Source organism: Dipteris shenzhenensis, chromosome 7 (assembly GCF_047967505.1).
Source record: "Dipteris shenzhenensis isolate YYH24624 ecotype China chromosome 7, Dip_SZ_1.0, whole genome shotgun sequence".
Taxonomy (NCBI): Eukaryota; Viridiplantae; Streptophyta; class Polypodiopsida; order Gleicheniales; family Dipteridaceae; genus Dipteris; species Dipteris shenzhenensis.
The window spans coordinates 3201803-3221175 of NC_141602.1; the positions used below are offsets into that span (position 1 = coordinate 3201803).

The 19373-nt window shown below is 43.7% G+C and overlaps 1 protein-coding gene across 2 annotated transcripts in view; it reads right to left on the reverse strand.

The window, feature by feature from the left end:
• MAP1A (methionine aminopeptidase 1A) overlaps positions 1-19373 on the reverse strand; it is a 216918-nt gene that overhangs the window by 36273 nt on the left and 161272 nt on the right. For both annotated transcript variants that reach the window (XM_087376968.1, XM_087376967.1), the window contains exons 6-7: positions 3621-3668; positions 3461-3505 (exon numbers count right to left, since the gene is read on the reverse strand). In XM_087376968.1, the coding sequence (XP_087233094.1) occupies positions 3461-3505; positions 3621-3668 (93 nt within the window). The remainder of the gene's footprint in view (positions 1-3460; positions 3506-3620; positions 3669-19373) is intronic.

Here is a 19373-nt window from a genome sequence, read left to right on the forward strand (position 1 = left end):
CCAAAAGACTCTCAGTCTTAAACTGATGTATGGCTGTTTACTCTTCCAGAATATCATGTAGGTACTCTAAATAATAGGGGTTGTTTTTTGCACTCCTTGGGAGCTGCCATGTGCCCTCCCTAAAGCAGATGTATTGAGGGTTTCTTGCTGTCCCATAGACCTTTTGGTCTCCAGTGGACATTAATAGACTTTCTTTCTTTCTTTCTTTCTAGCATTGGCCATCCACCATGAGCTGAGACTTCCATAAGGGTTGAAATAAGCACGCCAGATCAAGCCTAGGTGTAATCCAATGCCAGGACCGGTTATCACCTCGACCAAGTTAGAGCATCTGGCAAATCACCTCGAGAACTATAGATCCAATAATGGCCACCCTCGAAGCCTGAGGCTAGCCAGCTATCGCGCCACGTCCATGGCCACAACCGACATTACGTGTCCCATACCATAGGAGTCCACCAAATCAAGTGTTAATCTAGACTTGTCATACGCCTACACTAGGTCACCATAAAGTCCATCCCAAGGGATCCTGCAAGTGAGCCCACAGCTCATGTATGTATACTCTACAAGAGTGTCCCTAATCCAAGGCCTGCCGGACATTTAAGTATACACAGACACCTTTTAAAAGGTCCACATGTTGAAACTAACCCATCATTAATGCCAGCTCATTAAGGTTCATTTCTTGGACCTAACTCATCATTAGTGCCAACTCATGTTATGACCTTGGGGTAATAACAATTCTCCTATCACAATAGGCTAGGAAGTTCAAAAATTTTGTCATTGCACAAATGTGACTCTCCCCCAAGAGTTGTCACCACCACTAAACCTATTCTTCTATTTGATAAGAAGTTCAGGGACCACCCTATTTTTGAGAGGTCTCTTCCTATAATATAGGACTGCTTTTGGCTCATGAGGAAACTGGCAGATCTTGCAACCACAGAAGCTCCTTTGCTGAAACTAAGCTGGCAGATAGCCTAATTTCTGCTTCAGGCAACTTACTGAAAATTTGAATGTATCTTCACATCAAAAGGAAGCTCCAGCTCATAAGTTGCATTCTTAATCATGAGAATAATCTTAAAAGCTCCGCAATAACAAGCGGATAATTGCTCCAAGATCGAGTTAGTGAGATTCTTGAGATATGCTTCATACATCTCTCTCGGAAGCAATCCGACTTGGAATACTGTCTTCTGTGTTTCACTGAGCTTAGTGCATTTGTTTTTATGTATGGATTCTGGCCTAAGGCTCCGTAGATCGTTGGTCTGTAGGACATGAAGGTTTGTGCAGCTGCTGATTTTCAGTGATGCAGCAAGACATGTTGCAAGTTGCGAAGGAAAACCTTTGTACAGTCTCAGTTTTATGAAAATCAGATAGGCTCATATTGTGTGTTTTCCTTTGTACAGTCTCAGTTTTATGAAAATCAGATCGTTGGTCTGTAGGACATGAAGGTTTGTGCAGCTGCTGATTTTCAGTGATGCAGCAAGACATGTTGCAAGTTGCGAAGGAAAACCTTTGTACAGTCTCAGTTTTATGAAAATCAGATAGGCTCATATCAGGTGTATAAATGACGTTGTTGATGCTACTGGTCACATGCTTTCCTTCCCTCAAGCCATGGCTTCTTATCCACTAGCCATGCATCACAGGTTTATTTGGGGAAAAATTGCTGAATTACTGCAGCCTTTTCTTCCCATCCCTCCTTTATCTAACAGGGACCGATTATATGATTGGCAGTTACACCTGGTGGGCTCAAATTCTCGTCCTGTTACTCTTCCTAACCTAACGGTTAGCACGACATACTCTTTCCTCCAGCCGTCACCATGGATTCACTTACATGCTAATTCTCTTTGGCATATGGCGAAATCACTTGCTTGGTGGCGAAAGAATCTCCGCAATTTATGGAGAAGCAAATTGCCTCTCAAGCAAAAGCTTTTCCTATGGCGTTGTCTTACAGGAACCTTATCCGTGGGCGTCACTTTGGCTCAACGAAGGATTGCATCTGCTTCTTGTCTTCGATGCATGGCCCCTTCTGAAACGGTGCCTCATTTGTTTTGGATGTGTTCCAACACTAAGACCTTCCTATGCAAAATTTCCATGTCGCTTCGCCTTCGTTTCCCTAACTCTCCTTTTGGGAAACATTTTTGGCTTTTTGGCAGACTTCCTGCAACCCTGGTCCATTACTCTTTATTTTTGAACTGGGTCAGATATTGGGCTTTTTGGACCATATGGCAGGATCACAATATGTGATATTTTGGGAATCCGTTCTTGCAATCTTATGAATATTTCAGACTCTCCCTACGGCAATCTATCTATGATGCTTGCCATCAAGGAGATCTTCCTCAGTCATGCCTGGAAATAGTTTTTCTTTGCTTTTGATTTCCTGTTGAGGCTCTCTGCTTTTTTGAGACCCTCATGTAAATTTTGCTGATAATATAATCATGGATTTACCAAAAAAAAGTTTGTGGACATTTTGTTTGTCAATCTTTGAACCCAGTCTGTCCATCTGACTCTGGATGTGAACTAATGATGAGTTTAGTATCCAACTTTTTGGACAATTCTCATCATAAATGACTCATGAACTCAGAATCACGATCACTCATAATCTCAGCTGGAATCGACAGAGACTAAATAGCTTCTAAATAAACACCTGTGCCAGATATGGAGCAAAGATCATAGTCTTTTCTGGAATAGACTTGTCCATCTTGAATATATGGGTGGTTTCACCCAGCTAAACCTCTTACCAGGTTCGTACTTTTATGAGGCATGCCAAGAAAGTACAAATTCTGAAAAACATTCACAAAGCATGAGAGTAGCTGCAACCACACACTTTCAGCCCGTCCAAACCATACAAGGGCCCACCTTGACAGATCAACAGGTGACATATATTTGTCTCCCTTTCACCCAATTTCCACCTCTTCTCAGAAGCATTTCAAGAGCAATTATATGTTTACTGATATCCACGAGAGCCCCAACAGGATCTAGGGGACAAAAAGGTAAGACTGGATCAATATTACAAGTTGCAGTATTACATATAGGTGTCAGCAACACACATTTTGTACATTTGTACTCATAATCAACTGTCTCTGATCGGAATGTAGTATGCCACAACTTCTCTTTATGTAGAACCCCACCATTTATTCCGGTTTCCCAAAGTAGTTTTACACATGAGATGATATATTTGTTTTCCTCTCTGATATGCTGATATATTCGTGCTCAACTACTGTGAAGGCCACTCCTGGAAACTGACGTACCAATCAGCCACCTTCAGAATATTCTTTTATTTGCCTTTAGGACAAGTCAGACAAGGATAGAAAAATATGAGCCATATCATGGCAAGCCCTAGTCTACTATTTCAGGGAAAATGCAGTAATCCAACAACATAAGAATGCCAACAACTCACTATGCAGAAATATTAAAAATAATATTCATCATGCAAGCTTCAATTTCAGACCCTCTAGTTAAGTGTGCCTACCCTGCATGTCTCTCGCATCTTGGAAATCTGCTCTGGTGATTTGATCTGCATATGTACAGTCTAAAATTTGATCTCCCTTACATACAGAAAGCTTTAGTACAACACAACTACAAAATCAGCTCTGATCATTCTTCTTTCCGCGAAAATAGATTCATACTACCTCCACTCTGTTCTGTAAATCACTGGTTTGCTCTATTTTTGGTAATCCCTGGTGCATACATAAAAATAACCATTAAACTCCATTCAAAGAGAAACACACCCTCCCCCATAACACCCCAAGCCAAAAAAAAAAGGAAGAAACTTTTGTTATTGTAACAATCTCTCATTCTTAAGTCAGACCAAACGGTTATATAAAAGCTGACAAAATATTGCAGTGAGATAACTACAAAGAGAGCAGAAAAAAGGAAGAGGAGGACACCTGCAATCTGACGTGCATAATAACAAAGGCACAGCCACTTTTACATCATCAAATAATTACAATGCACTATCAACAGCTATGGGACAACCCGGAAAAGGGAAGAATACCTTCATCACATGTACACCTTTAGATGTATTTTGGTTTTTTCATTCGGAAGGAACATAATTAGCAGAAAGGAAGATTGCCTCCTTCCAAAAACAGTGGGAAAGTACAAATCATATGACTGATCTTTTAGCAAAAATCACCTAGACGTCTGGAAACCAAAATGGAAACGCACTTCTCCTTTGTCATTCAAGTTCATAATCAACAATCCAGTGACCGCGAGTGTTAAACTCTCTAGCTATTCTAGCCTCTACTGCAGATCACGGGAGCAGCACCATGTTTCACCTCCCAGCCAATTCTTGCTAAGGCTCACGAGCCAGACAGAGATCTACGTTGAAAAACACATGAATCATTTTCTTCTCTTCTCTCTCTAGCCTTAGCAAACCCCAATTCCCTAGATAGATCTAGATGCCACATGTCATCCATATAGGGCCTTCCTAATGCAACATTTCACCCCTCTCTTGGGATGCATTTAATTCCTTGCCCCTAGGCACAATCTTAGCACTAGGCCCTTGGTCTTAGATCTATCTAGTCTGGTGCTATCAGCCCTCACCTAGGACCTTGACATTAAATCCCTCCCGATCATTTACATGACGCGCAAACACATATATTACAGAGCTAGATCCTTTAAGGGAAATGTCGACTGATTCTTCCGAGGTCATGCTACCTCGGCTAGAGCGTAACATTCCTTCCCTCTTCAGACATCAGCGTCCTCGATGATAAAGTCTGGGAACACTCTCCGCAACTGATATACGGATTCCCAGGTAGCTTCGGATAGAGGCTGACCATGCCATGCAACCAACACCGTGGGTATCTTTCGATTTCGTATTTGCAATGTTCCTCGGTCCAGGATTCTTGTTGGTTTGCGCCTTGCAATATCCTCTATCTCTTGAAACAAAACGACACCTTCGATTAGTGAGTCACCTGTATGTAAAAATTTCTTTAAGCGTGAAACATGAAAAACCGGGTGCACCTTACACCCCTGTGGCAATTCTAATTTATAGGCTACACTGCCTATTCTCTTTAGAATTAACCACGGCCCACAGTACCGAGGTGATAACTTAGCACACTCTCCTGAAGTCAACGACTTCGAGTGCGAAGGAATTCTGAGAAAAACTTTTTCTCCTTCTTCAAATACTCTTATAGACCGATTTTCATCCGCATACACCTTGGCTCTATCCATAGCCTGACGGATATTAGCTCTCGCAAGTGCTAGCATCTCCCGCATCTGAACTACAAAGTTCGCGGCACTAGGCACTTTCTGAGGTACTCCAACTATAGTCGGATTGGCTGGTCTATAACCATAGTTCAGCTCAAACGGACTGAACCCGGTAGATGAATGTTTCCTATCATTGTAGGCAAACTCCAACAATGGCAACCACTTGTCCCATGTATGTTGCCTCAATGACACATATGCCCTCAGCATATCCTCTAAAGTTTGGTTGACTCTCTCCGTCTGACCATCCGTCTCAGGATGATCCCCACTACTCATTCCCAACTCAGTCCTCAGTGTCTCAAATACCGCTATCCAAAAATGACCGGTAAATCTGACATCTCTGTCTGACACTATGGATCTAGGCAATCCATGCAGACCAAATATATGTCTAATAAACAAATCCGCCACTTGCGGGGCACTAACAGACTCTCTAGTCGGAATCAAGTGTGCCATCTTGGTTAGACGATCAACCACCGCAAGGATAGAATTATATCCTCCTTGTGTTGCAGGTAGCCCTACAATAAAGTCCATGGAAATGCTCTCCCACTTACTTAGTGGTATTTCCAAGGGCTGTAAAAGTCCGGGTGGCTTCACCCGCTCGGCCTTACTTACCTGACACGAGAAACACCGTGTCACATACTCATGAATATGCTTTTTCATCTTTGGCCAAAAGAAATCTCGCTTCACGAGATCATATGTCTTCTCGACTCCTGGATGTCCCGCACAAGGGCTATCATGGCATTGTCGAATGACTCTCTGCCTGAGATCATTCTGACCAGGTACTAAAACCTTGCCATTTCTAACTAGCATACCATCCCTTATGGTATATCTTGCATAAGTTTGGCCTTTTCTGGATGCCAGGTCATCCTTTTCATTTTCCCCGGGTTTTAACACATGAACCTTAGGCCATAAGCTCTGGACAAACTCGTCCACCTTTTGAGTTTCTCTGATCTCGGTCATTAGAGCACTCTCTAATACCGTGAAACTCAGGTTGTGTATAATGCGAGATAACGCATCAGCAACCCTATTGTCTTTTCCTCTTCGGTACCGAATCGTTAGATTAAACTCCTGCATGAGCTCTGCCCACCTAGCTTGGCGGCCCCTCAAGTCAGGCTGTTTACAAAAATGTTTCAGAGTATCATGATCCACATCCACATAAAACTCTGAACCATACAGATAATGCCTCCATGTTTTCAAAGCATGGATAACTGCATACAACTCCAATTCATGAGTTGGCCAATTCCTTTGAGAGGGAGAAAGCTTCTTGCTTTCAAAGGCTACTGGCCTTCCCTCTTGAAGGAGGACTGCTCCTACCGCAATGCCACTTGCATCGGTTTCTAGGAACAACGGTTTCTGGGGATCAACTATTTTTAACACCGGTCCTGAGACCACAGCTTGTTTTATGGTGTTAAAACTTTCCTGTTGATTCTGTCCCCAAATAAAAGGTACTTTATCTGAGGTCAGATTAGTCAATGGCGATACTATTCCGGAATATCCTTTGATATGCCTTCTATAAAACTGGACAAATCCCAAGAATGATCGCAACGCGGTCAGACTCTGAGGGATTGGCCAAGTTAGTATCGCAGCCACTTTCTTCGGATCCATTTCTACCCACTGTGGAGTAATTATGAACCCTAAATATTCAAGCCTAACCATACACAGTATAGTTTTCTTTTTATTCACATAAAGACTGGCTTTCCTCAAAGTACTGAACACTATCCTTAAGTGTTCACGATGTTCAGTAACACTTTTACTGAATATCAGGATGTCGTCAATGAAATGTACTACGAACTTTCCGATATACGGACATAGTAAATCGTTCATAAGCATGACGAAGGTCGCTGGGGCATTGGTAAGTCCGAAAGGCATTACCAAAAACTCATAATGACCAAACCTGCTCCTAAAAGCGGTTTTATGCACATCCTCGGCTCTAATCCGGATTTGATGATAGCCGCACTTAAGATCTATCTTACTGAAAATCACGGCTCCATGTAATGCATCTAGCAAATCATCAATCCGAGCCATCGGATACCTGTGCTTAACAGTGATATTATTCAATGCTCTGTAATCTATACAGAGGCGAAACGTATCATCCTTTTTCCTTTTTAATATCACTGGCGAAGCAAAAGGTGAGAAACTTGGTTGAATCTGCCCCAACTTGAGGTATTCTTCCAATTGTCTACACACCTCCGCCTCTTCAGTAAAACTCATTCTATAGGGAGGTCTATTTACAGGTTCTGCCCCCGGGATCAGTTCAATCTTATGCTTAACTTTCCGCTCTGGAGGTAACCCATAAGGTAGTTCATCCCCAAAACATTCAGAGAACTCCTCTGTTATAAGATTAGCCAGCTTGGCCATCTCATCACTTTGCGTATCATCAGTGCTAGTCGAAGAATCATTCACCAACTCTACCGATGCTGTGCAAAGGTACAAAAACTCTACTTGAGCCTTTATGATTTCCATCACGGAAACCAACGGTCCCTGAGGTATATCTTTTTCACCTCGCAAGACATAAAGCACATCATTCATCTTGAATTGATATACGTGCTTTTTCCAATCAATGGCTGGATTCTTCCTAGAATGCCACGCCATTCCCAGGGCTATATCCGCATTAGCAAGCTTGGTCATTTCAAAATCAAGCTTCTCAGCATAGTCCTGAATACGAAGCTCCAACTGGGTAACCCTTTGGTCCCATACTTCACTTGAACTTCCATCTGCCATCCTGACTGTGTACGCATAGTCAGATGGACTTGTCTTTAGTTTCAGCCTCTTCACGAGCTTGGAGTTAATCACATTGTGAGTTGACGCTGAGTCAAACAACACAATGACATCATGACTGGCCACTTGCCCTTTCATTTTAATTAACTCCGTATCATTGAAGGCTGTATACCCCGTTGCTGCGGGCTTAGATAGGATGTTATCAGGTGCACTCGTCACTAACTTAGCAACAGACACACAGAACAAACAAGGTACTAACCTCTGAGAAGATCCCGCTAGCTGAATCTGCATCTCTTCCGCTCTGGGACTTCCCTGCATCTCCACGTCGCACTCTGAGATCACCATCTCAGCCATCCGACGATCTTTATTACGTGGACAATCTCTCCACTGATGAGCTTGAAGGCAACCAAAGCATAAGCCTTCTCTCCTCGCTTTTTCCCGCTGTTCTGGGTTCAAGGGAGATTTAGACCAAGCCCGGGCTGCCATTGGGGTTACTTTCCTCTTCACTCCAATGGTGGTACTTGGTTTAGGAGTTTCAGCCGGTCTCGCCTGCTTGGCTTGACCACTCGGCTGCGAACCACTCCCTCTACTAGCCCACTTCTTCTTAAACCCAGATTTCTTCGGATACCCATACTGGGTTCCGACCTGTGCAAACCCACTTGGCTTGCTGCCCTTGGCATCCTCGTAGTTCAGGGCTATAGCTATTGCATCATCTAGCGTGTTCGCGTACTTAGCCCGAACTTCCATTTGATCGTAGACCACGAATCCCCTCTCTTCTCCACGCCAATCGTTCGTCGTCAGCACGCTTCACGACTGCAGTCCCGTCAAGAGTGTTCCTCACCTTCACGCTTTCGTTCATGCTTGACGGAATTTCCTCCCAGTCTCCTCTTCTTCCTCGTTAACGGCTTCCTCTGCCACAGGCCTGCATCACGAGCTCCTTCATGACAGTGAATCAAGAAGCGACCTGTTTTTATCTCCAGCTCCACGCTCACATTGGACTTCTCGTCCAAACCCACAGATCCCTTCTCGCTGTTCGTCGTCACCGTCGGGTGATTCGCCACCAACGCTCCACACCTTTCCCCTTCGTAACCTGCTCTGATACCAATTGTTAAACTCTCTAGCTATTCTAGCCTCTACTGCAGATCACGGGAGCAGCACCATGTTTCACCTCCCAGCCAATTCTTGCTAAGGCTCACGAGCCAGACAGAGATCTACGTTGAAAAACACATGAATCATTTTCTTCTCTTCTCTCTCTAGCCTTAGCAAACCCCAATTCCCTAGATAGATCTAGATGCCACATGTCATCCATATAGGGCCTTCCTAATGCAACATTTCACCCCTCTCTTGGGATGCATTTAATTCCTTGCCCCTAGGCACAATCTTAGCACTAGGCCCTTGGTCTTAGATCTATCTAGTCTGGTGCTATCAGCCCTCACCTAGGACCTTGACATTAAATCCCTCACCATCATTTACATGAAGCACAAACACATATATTACAGAGCTAGATCCTTTAAGGGAAATGTCGACTGATTCTTCCGAGGTCATGCTACCTTGGCTAGAGCGTAACAGCGAGCACCCAATAAGAAAACCATTCATTTGCTTGAGAAGAGTAACTTGACTAGAACAGGATGTCCTATATCTCTTGCCCATATTGCAGCTAGGACAACAAACCACAGAAGGGGCAAGCCAGTATGAATACGAGGGAGTTATTCAAGGAAACAGGATGCAAGAAGAAAGGAAGAACTCTTGGAGTGCTGGTAAGGAGACAGCCACAATTAGCAAAATATAAGTACAAGTGTGAGCTTATAAAGTAAGAGCCCTATCAAAGTAAAATTTCAAAAATAGTCCAATGAAGGTCGCAAGCAACTGCTGTTGAAAATCAGCAATCAGAGGAAGGACTTATTTTGCATGGGTGGACAAGATCCGGATAGTGCTACATATCATCATCCGTCTCCCAAGTGGAGTCAAAGTTGTCAAGGTCCACTCATATCCTGTACTTGGTGGGCAAGTCCACTATGTTTTGTATATCAAAATCCATGGGAACTCAGGGATTGTGGGCACATGCTGCTTACCAGGAGGTCATATTGATAGTGCTCTGGAAAGATTTTTCATAGGCAAATTCTAGCAGGGGTATGTACTCTCCCAAGACGACAATCATTGTGATTGGATATAATGTTGAAGCATTTCTTCGATACTTGATTAACCCTTTCATCCTGTCCATCTGTTTCCAGATGATAGGAGAAACTGGAAAGTTAGGTGATACCCAAGGACTGAAAGAGAGATGTCTAAAAGTTGGTTGTGAACTATAGATAAGCAATAAACAGTGATGTTTTTCAGTAATCTATAAATTTTGAAGGCATGCTAACTTAAGAGGTAGCAATGTTAAGAGGTTTGACCATTCTTCTCAATGGAATGACATGTGTGCCATGTCAGACAAACAATCCATGACTACCGTAATTTGTGCATTCGCTTTCGAAATTTTGGGGTTAAAGTGGTTCCTTTAGCATCACCGTTGCAACTGGTAGGACCTCAAGAAGTTCTAGTGACTTCTAGTCACAAGAAACGTTCATGGTTCACCCGTTTCCAAATATATTAGCCCAGGTGCCCTCATCTTTGCAAACATTTATCCTATGTTCTTGCACTCCCAACATTTGCTTATTGTGAGTGTTCATGCCTCACGCTTTCAAGAAGAGAGTATAAAGAGTACTTGTTTTTGCAAAGAGAGTATTTACAAACAAGATGTAGCAAGAAGACCACTTGATCACTTGGTCTTAGACTCATAGTTCCCTTAACAATCACCTCGGGTGGGAGATCTCATACCTTCTCATATTTTCCTTTGGTACAAACTCCACTAGACGGTCACTGCACATCTAATTGCCTATTGGTTATTGATACAACTGAATCATCGACTCATCTTTATTTTTTGACAAGATAGGCATAAAGTGGCCGTCTTGATGATACACTTGTTGAGCTGTGGCCAATAGTTAAGCAAGAAATAGTCTACAGTGGCTACCTCGTACGAGGCTGAGTACAAGGCAGCCTTCACGACCATAGTTGAGTGTATTTGGTTGAGGCATTTGCTAGGTGATCTTCATGCATCCTTGGAGGAGCCTACTCCAATTCTCACTGACAGTTAGAGTGCCATTGCAGTGACACAAAATCATGTGTTTCATGCTCATATAAAACACACTGAAATTCCTTATCATTATGTCAAGGAGTGGCTACATGCATAGGACATCACTTGGTCTTCTGCCCTACACAACAGAATGTGGTAGATCTCTTCACCAAAGCATTCCTCATCCAAAGTTGGAGGATTTTCACAAGCTTTAAGCTTATATCCATTTGGTGATTGATGTTTATCTTGTACATTGTGACATTGTCACTGTAGGGGGGCCTTAGAAATATTTATATTTCTAAGGCAGTGACCAATGTTATCTAATAAGGGGCAAGGGGCACTTTTTCCTTAATTAAGGCTTTTAATCCCTAACCTCAATTTGTGTGTGGATTAGTTACCACACATCTTTTGACCCTAGTTAGGGTCCATTCTAGGGTTTTGTCTCAATGACTACCCTAGCATTGTAGTTCATTTGAGTTGCTGCCATTTCATTCCCGCTTGCTTCAGCTCCATTCTCTCACCTTCTCTTGCTTTCATTTCCAATAGATCAATCTTAATAACAGTATATACTCCCAAGTAGATAATGTTTCCATAAGAAAAAATGGCCAGAAAGTTTAAACCAATAGAAGTGTTTGTGATTGTCAAAGGCAATCACAAGTTTTTGTGATTGTCAAAGGCATAAGTAGCCATGCTTGAAACATCTATCATTTTACTTCATGAGGGAGGTTGGTGTTTTCGATGGCCATCAATAGTGTGGAAGTGAGAACTCCCTTGAATTATTAAAAAACTATGTTTTACTTTAGGAGGCCATTGAAAGGAAGTAGTGCCTCAAGGAGCTCCATAGCAAGTACTGCAATCTCTGAATACTTGTAAATAAGAAAAATGGAGGCCTGTTAGACTGCACTGCCAACCACACATAGGTAGAATAAAAAATGCACACACAAATGACTTGCTGCAATGAAAATGCCGATACCAGCTACAAGATGCATGAGCTGAAAATTGCAGTAACTAGCTCAGGTGTGAGGGAGAAGCTACCCTTTGATCTTTCAAAAGGGTTAGATTCAAGCCTCCATTGTCGCACTAACACAATGTATCCGATAAGAGTGCACTAAGACACATGCATGGATGCAATACCCAAAACTGATTAGCACTCTAGAGCGTAGAGGTGGTGAATGCATGTCTTGTGACACATGGCAAAGCCGCCTAGGCTAGGCCAATGATATAATGTCATGTGACACTCATCCCCTCCATCGATGGTGGATGGATGTAGAGGTATGCCACCTCATGGGGCCCTTGAAAAACTCTAACCACCTACCAATGACATAAGGTCATGGGACCTCATGTCCAACTACAAATAAAGTGCACCTTTTAATATTCCTAACCACTAGTCACCCCAGGACTAAACCAATGAGCCAATTGATTATTCATCTAAATATCTTTTCAATTTTCTCAATTGCTATAGTAGCAGACTAGCGACAGTGCTCAGGGTACCAAGTTAGGAAAAGAACTACCCTCACGCCACTTGAGTAGAACACAGAGAAATGGATTAACATGTCTCTCAGGGGGCATTCACATGTTCCTTCGGCCAGCCTTTTCCCTAAGCACACACAAGCCACTGCTCTTAAGCCCCTGATGCTTGCACACAAAGTATTTGAACTGTTTTGTTCCGTCGCCTTTCAAATTGACACACAAGGTGGCTAGACCGGAGTGGCGAGTGAGCACTTGTATCTCCTTTTTGCTAAGCCGCCAATGGAGCTTGCTATCTTGTATTGCAATGGACTCATGCAGCTAATTTATGGCACATCACATTGCTAATGTGTTAATGAATGACAGGCACATCATGTCAATGGTTAGTGCCCTACCTTTTTTACAAGTGCACAAAAACAATTGATAATTCTTCATTGAAATTGACCTTGGCCACTTTTGTGGTCAATTGTAATAATGTTGGCACTTTTGCACTACTTGGATATTGATTGAGACTTGGTGATTTCACAAGCATTTCCTTGCATGAAATATGCTTTGTTCTGAGTAAGCAGTGCCTAGTATCAGGTGGCTAGACCTAAATAGGTGGTGAAAGTATTTGTACAACAAAGTCTCACTTTTTTTTGGCAAGAGGACTTCTACTAGGTGCGAGTCCCTTCCTGAGAAAACTCAAGGGAGTAAAGCATCATGAAGTACATGAAATACACCCTAAAAGGGCAAAAATAAACTCCTAACCAAAGGATGAAACACCGAGGTTGAGGCTGAAAATGCCATCTCAACCATGTAGGTGACTCCGAGAAAAAGGGATGCCGCTCCATTCCCTGAGGAATATAGGACCCCTCCTCAAATCCAAAATCTCCAAGCACCCAAGGGAATGTGATCTAGGTTAGTCCCTAGCATGAGATCTAGAGGGGTCGGACCCACGGATGGGTGCAAAGAGAAGGGTAGCGCTCTCAAACTCCACATCTATTTCGAGTTGAAGTAGCTCATCTTTTGAAAAAGTAATGGTTCCCCTCGCTAGTGGAAGCACTTGAAGATTAACTGAATGGGGTTCTATTCGACAATCGGTTGTGGATGTATAATACACCTTGTGTAGAAAACAACCTCCCAGAGTTTTTGTTAACCAATTGCCCACATCAGCTGCAAATAGCAGGCATACGACTCGGGAAGAAGATAATGAGAGCATCCTTGGCATATTCCCATGCTGGGTCTACTATTTCATCAACCTCCACCATAATTCTCACAGTGGGAGGGGCATCTTTCCAATACTTTTTGGTGTCTTCAAACTCTTCATGCATAACATCAAAAACCAAACTGTGCCTCATGAGAGTTGAAGCTAGGGTCATCCTGACCCCAAGCCTTCTTTTGCATCGTGTTTTGAGCTAGTCTTTCTTTATTGAAAGTTTTTTCAAACTAATAAGCTTCCATTGTATCTGTAGTAAAAGGAAAAGTTCCAAAATCAAGTAGAGCTTTCACTTGGAAGCAGGATACACAGCAAAAGAAGCTTTATACCAGAGAGAAAATGAGAGAAAACCCTTAGGCTTAGAAGACGAAAAAAGAAAGGGCTATATGACGGAATATTTCACAAGGAAAATAAGTGTAGAAGAGCAGTTGGAAAGAAGGAACTGCAGCCCACAAACCCACACACAACCCACGCAGCCGGCTACAGAGGAAAAATAGGTGATAGAAAGGGGAGTGAAAGAAGTCAGTGGCTAGGAGAGGCCAAGAAACCAGTCATGAACGAAGTAGGGTCTGCAGGTTATCTCCAAGGTATTTCACGAACAGGTTCTAGGTAAAAGCACAGCAGCTGGCAGCCAAAACTAAGTAGAGAAGCTGAGGAAAAGCTACTGCAAGGGATCCCTGCAGGTCGCGACAGGGACAGATGCACCATAGCTGCTCAGCTCACCACACACACACACACACACACACACAGAGAAGACATTGCTGGTTCAATGCCTGGTTATCGGGCTGCACCTCATCAGGATCTCGTCACGGATCCGGAGGAGCATATGCAGGCCTGATTTTCTTGTTTTTTGGATGATATGACATATACATAAACGGTGTCACAAATCAAATGATTGACACTTAGTGTACAGGGTCTATGTGATGCAAAGAAATGGAAAGTTATATGGGTGTATCTCAATCAAATGCAGCCACATATAGTGTCTTTGCAAGCACATAATCAGCATATGTATGCAGGATGCCAGGGTCATTTTGCTGGGTATTATATCTTTTATGTGGGAGAGCACTCCTTCTCAAAAGTAGTCTTTTTGGTGAAGCATGATCTTCAGCCAGCTGTTGCTCATAATGACAACCAAGGCAACTGTTCCAAGCAATTATATTAACAAAAGTTTTATCCAAGAAGGAGTCGTTACATCTTTGGAAAACTTGAATATAAGCCAGGTACTGAGAGTAATCCAACTGGCCTGCATGCAGAGAATCAAAAAATGACTGCTTGAGAGATGTGCAGAAAAAGAGAACTTGTTTAGAGAAGGATCACCGAAAACCCAATGGTTTCGGTCCTTCTAAAGAGTCCATGATTATATCCTTGCCGGTCAGGGTGCAATCCAAACAGCCAAAAGAGCCTGCCAAAAACAATCACAGAAAAGCATGCGCACAAGATCCTATTCAAAAAATAAGAAAATCTCACGAATCCTAGCAATGCCAAAATAAATGACCCACCTCCCAGAGTAGCTAGGCATCGATGGCATGTAGCCAGCCCAATATGCCTTCGAGCCAGAAGTATGCCAGAAGGAAAAACACTCAAAAAACCAGTTGGCGAAGAGGGAGTTTGCAGTTCCAGAGTTGATGCAGTCTACCCCCTCCACCACCTTGCATTAGACCACACATGGTTTGCGCAGGCTGTATTCCACGCGAGAGGCGAGAGAACCCTGTATGTGCTGGCAACCATGAAAGAAGTTAAAGGAAGAGGATGCGGATTCAAAACAAGCACCTAGTCACGTAATCGATCCTAAAAATCAAAGGGAGGTACTCGCTGAAAACCCTAAAGCATTTGAGCAAGCAAATGCCAATGGGGGCGATAATGCATACCCATACCAAAACGACGGGTCGCCATAGGACATGGCATCACTGAACCTTTGTCATCCAACACATCTGCCACAAGATGAATACCCTTTGACCAAATAAAATAAAAGCGTGTAGGCTCTTGCAATGCCTACAGGAGCAAGAAAAGCCTTTGACCAGTGAAACCTATCAGCACGCAAAGAGTTACAATCTGGAGAAGCCTGACCAATCCTTTTCCGATGGGAGAGTACGCTTTTCCAGTCAAAAGCCATCCGAGTGACAAAGGGACAGCCCTGAATTTCACCCTCAATGTGCCCAAGGAGGAAATCCAATTATGTTGTCTCCTAGAAGCCATATACTGCAGTATTAATACTCAATAGCAAATGACAAACCATAGCAGCCCAGGGTTGATGACTCTGCATGAATTGGAACATCAGTTTGGCCTTGTGGGCCAGGATATAACCACACACACTCTTGTTTTTGTAAAAGAAATTTTGAATTAAGACTTCAAGGGGCCTGGATGAGGAACAAGGTCAGCTACAGAACCCCAGGAGGGGCTAGAAGACGGACCAGCAGGCCGAGTAGCAGGTAAACCTCTAAAAACACACACACCCCCCCCCCCCCCCCCCCAGCAGAGGCCACCACCTTTGTGTCTTATGTATGACAAGGAGATGTCTGTAACTTCGTCCATCACTCATGGCACTAGTGCCAAATTGCAGGTTCCTTCTCAGATATAAAGAGAAAGAAGATCCCGTTGCTGAATCATTTACAGGTTTTGGATACCAGAGACCAGATTTAGTCTCCTGAGCATAATACAACTGATCCAAAGATCATAATAACATTAGGTCAAACATACTCTTACGAAAATCCATTGAAAAGACAAGTTAACATGCAAACACAGATAGTCTAGAACATGTTTTTCTGCAGGCATACAACCCATCCAACGTATGTATTAATATTTAATACTTCCATCTCAATAGGCTAGAGTGTTGACTTACATCAGAAGCCCAATCAGGACAAACAATGTGGTCTGGCACAAGCCGCCTTGCAGAAATTGGGTATGATCGTAGAGGCCTGCTCATTAAGAGTTTCCGCAATTTCCTTAGTACAACAGGATCAAGGGATACCAGACGGGTAGTATGACATACTATTTGCGAGAGGGGAGCAGATGGGAGCTACGGGAGGAGCAGATGGAAGGCCTACGGGAGCTACGAGAGGAGCAGACGGGATAGCTATTGGAGCGACGGGGATCAACAACGGATATCATATGGAAACGATAGGAAGCAATGGGATCAAGAGATATCAGACGGGTATCAGATGGAAACGGCGGGAAGCAGTGGGATCAGCGACAAAGCAACAGGATCAGAGAGAGAGAGAGAGAGAGAGAGAGAGAGATTTTCTTTGTGCATTATGTATACGGCTTCAAATTTTGTAAAGGATATATGCACATGTGATCTTCAATGCTGTTATTTTAAATCCAGTGCGCACTGATGATTAAATTGGAGAACTTAGGCATGGCTCCTATTTTGTGTATCTTTAAAAGTCTCTAGTTTGGTCATTGCATTTTGTATCCTGAACGCTTGCAATGCTTGAGTTGTTTGCTCTGTATTACTTGCAAGCAGGTTGTATTGTGTTCTTTACCGCTATTTTGTTCTTTTTTTCTGCTGCATGCCATATCTACACTTACAAGTCCTTGTCTTTGTACTGGCCTTGGATTTGCAGAAGTTGCACCCGTTTCTTGGGGACACCAACCCATGGTGGGGTTGGTTGCAACCTTCATCTCAGTAAGCAGCATCATTGCTGCTGATACTGGTGCTTTCCTTGGTGGCAAGGTAATCTTTCAGTACTAGCTTGGATCCATTGGTTAATCATGTTTATGATGTGTTATTACTTTCAGTGAAGGATTCACTTAATTGATATTTTTTTTTTTTTTCATGAAAAAGACTTCTATTAAGTAAGAACAAAAACCCGCGAGAGCAAGCTCAAAGCGGAATACATCATGAAATCATGAGGATAATAAAAAACCCCCTCAGAGTGAGGTGGAAAGAAACCAAGGCTGAGGCTAAAAGTGCCATCTCAACCCTGTAGTAGATTCAGAGAAGAAAGGAGAATCCTTCCATTCCCTGAAGAAAGAAGCCCTCCTAGCTGAGGCTGCACGGGAGTCCCCCTGCATACCCGTCCATACGGCCATCACAGTGTGTACGATGTTTGTCCAAATACTAGCCAATGTGTGCGAGGGATGAACCTGAGTACCCTCCATAGCCTCTGTGCATCTGGATCTCCAAATATGCCAGGCTGCTATGCTCGCTATAATCTCCCAAGAAGTATCCACAGAGGCATGTACAGCTGTAAAAGGACGGTGTGGAACCACATCCAACGAGCAGAGCTCAACCCGATGATGTCGAACCGAAATGGCCCGGGAGGAGTCAAGTCCCTCATAGAAAACCTGGGGTCCTGTAAGAGAAAGCCAAGCCACCGAGCCCCAAGTCATAAAGAGTGGGGAATGGGCAAAGTGACTGAAGATCCTGGCTATCCCCATCCAAATCAATCTCGCCTGTCTGCAATCCCATAAGCAATGCTGAATAGACTCCGAAGCAGAAAGGCAACGAGGGCAAGTAGGGTCGGCTCCGAATCTGGACCTCCAAAGGTTCACTGCAATCCCTCCATGAATAGAAAGCCAAAAGAAGATAGTGATCTTTCTATTCCTGTGGGATTTCCAGAGCCTCCTCCAGAAGTACCTCTGCTGATCCGCAGTAATACCAAAAGTCTCCCAATGAGGAACTCTGGAGGGTCTCCAGCCTCTACTACTGAGCTGAAATCTCCTGGCATTACTGACCGTGTAACGAAAGAAGGGGATGGTCTTCTCTCGATGCCCCGCGTCAATCCACTCCCACTCTCCGGGGTCCCACTGTAAATACCTGATGGGAACTCCTCCATAGAGCCAAAGTCTCCAAGACCCGGTGGAGAGTAACTGGGGGTCAGGGTCTAAGAACCACTCTGAATCTGATCCCTGCATCAAAAGGCCTACGACCCTGATAGGCTGAAAAGCAGACTCAAGCAATATATCATCTGTAGATCTGAGCAATCTGCCACCATCCTGGACACTGAAAACCAAAGCATCCTCCTGTGCACCTCGGAAGGCTAAGACCTGAAGTGGAACCCCGCCTCTCGAGAAAGTAACTGCCCAAGTGGAGGTCGTGAGAGGCATATCATCTGTGTCTATCCAAGCCTCTGGAAGGGCTGACTCAATCTGCAAGATCCTCCCTGCACTCCCTCTGAGATGTCCTGTCAACCTTGACTTGGTTTCCTCTGGAAGCCTACGGAAGGCTTTCCAAGATCCCAAAGAAGAAGCAGGTCCCCTCTCCCACCTGGCCCACTGCATGTAGAGTGAGGCACCCAGTGGTCTGCCACGATCATCTAAAATACTGTCGTTCCACATGATGGGCTGCCTATCAATCTCTTCCCGGGAGGAAGGAGGAATCCTCCGAAGAGAGCTTCTGAAACTAGCCCAAGCTTTCAGAATGGCAACCATGAGAGGGGATGAAGGTGATCTGAGGTGTGCTGAGGTGAAAATCCATCTAACACTGCTCATTCAGTCTCCTCCTGAGGAAGGTGTGCACCTCTGTATGCTGCTGATAAGAAAGTCCTTCCACGGTTCCAGTCCTGGCATAAGTCCTCGCACCACAAGTAAGGCTCTGCACTGTAAATCTGGATCAATAATATTGAGACCCCCATCCTGTGTAGGGAGGATGAGGGTCTCCCAAGCCACTCTGGCTAAGGCATCTGCTGTGCCATCAAGCCCCTTAATTGATATTTGAAGCAACTATATGGCGAAAAA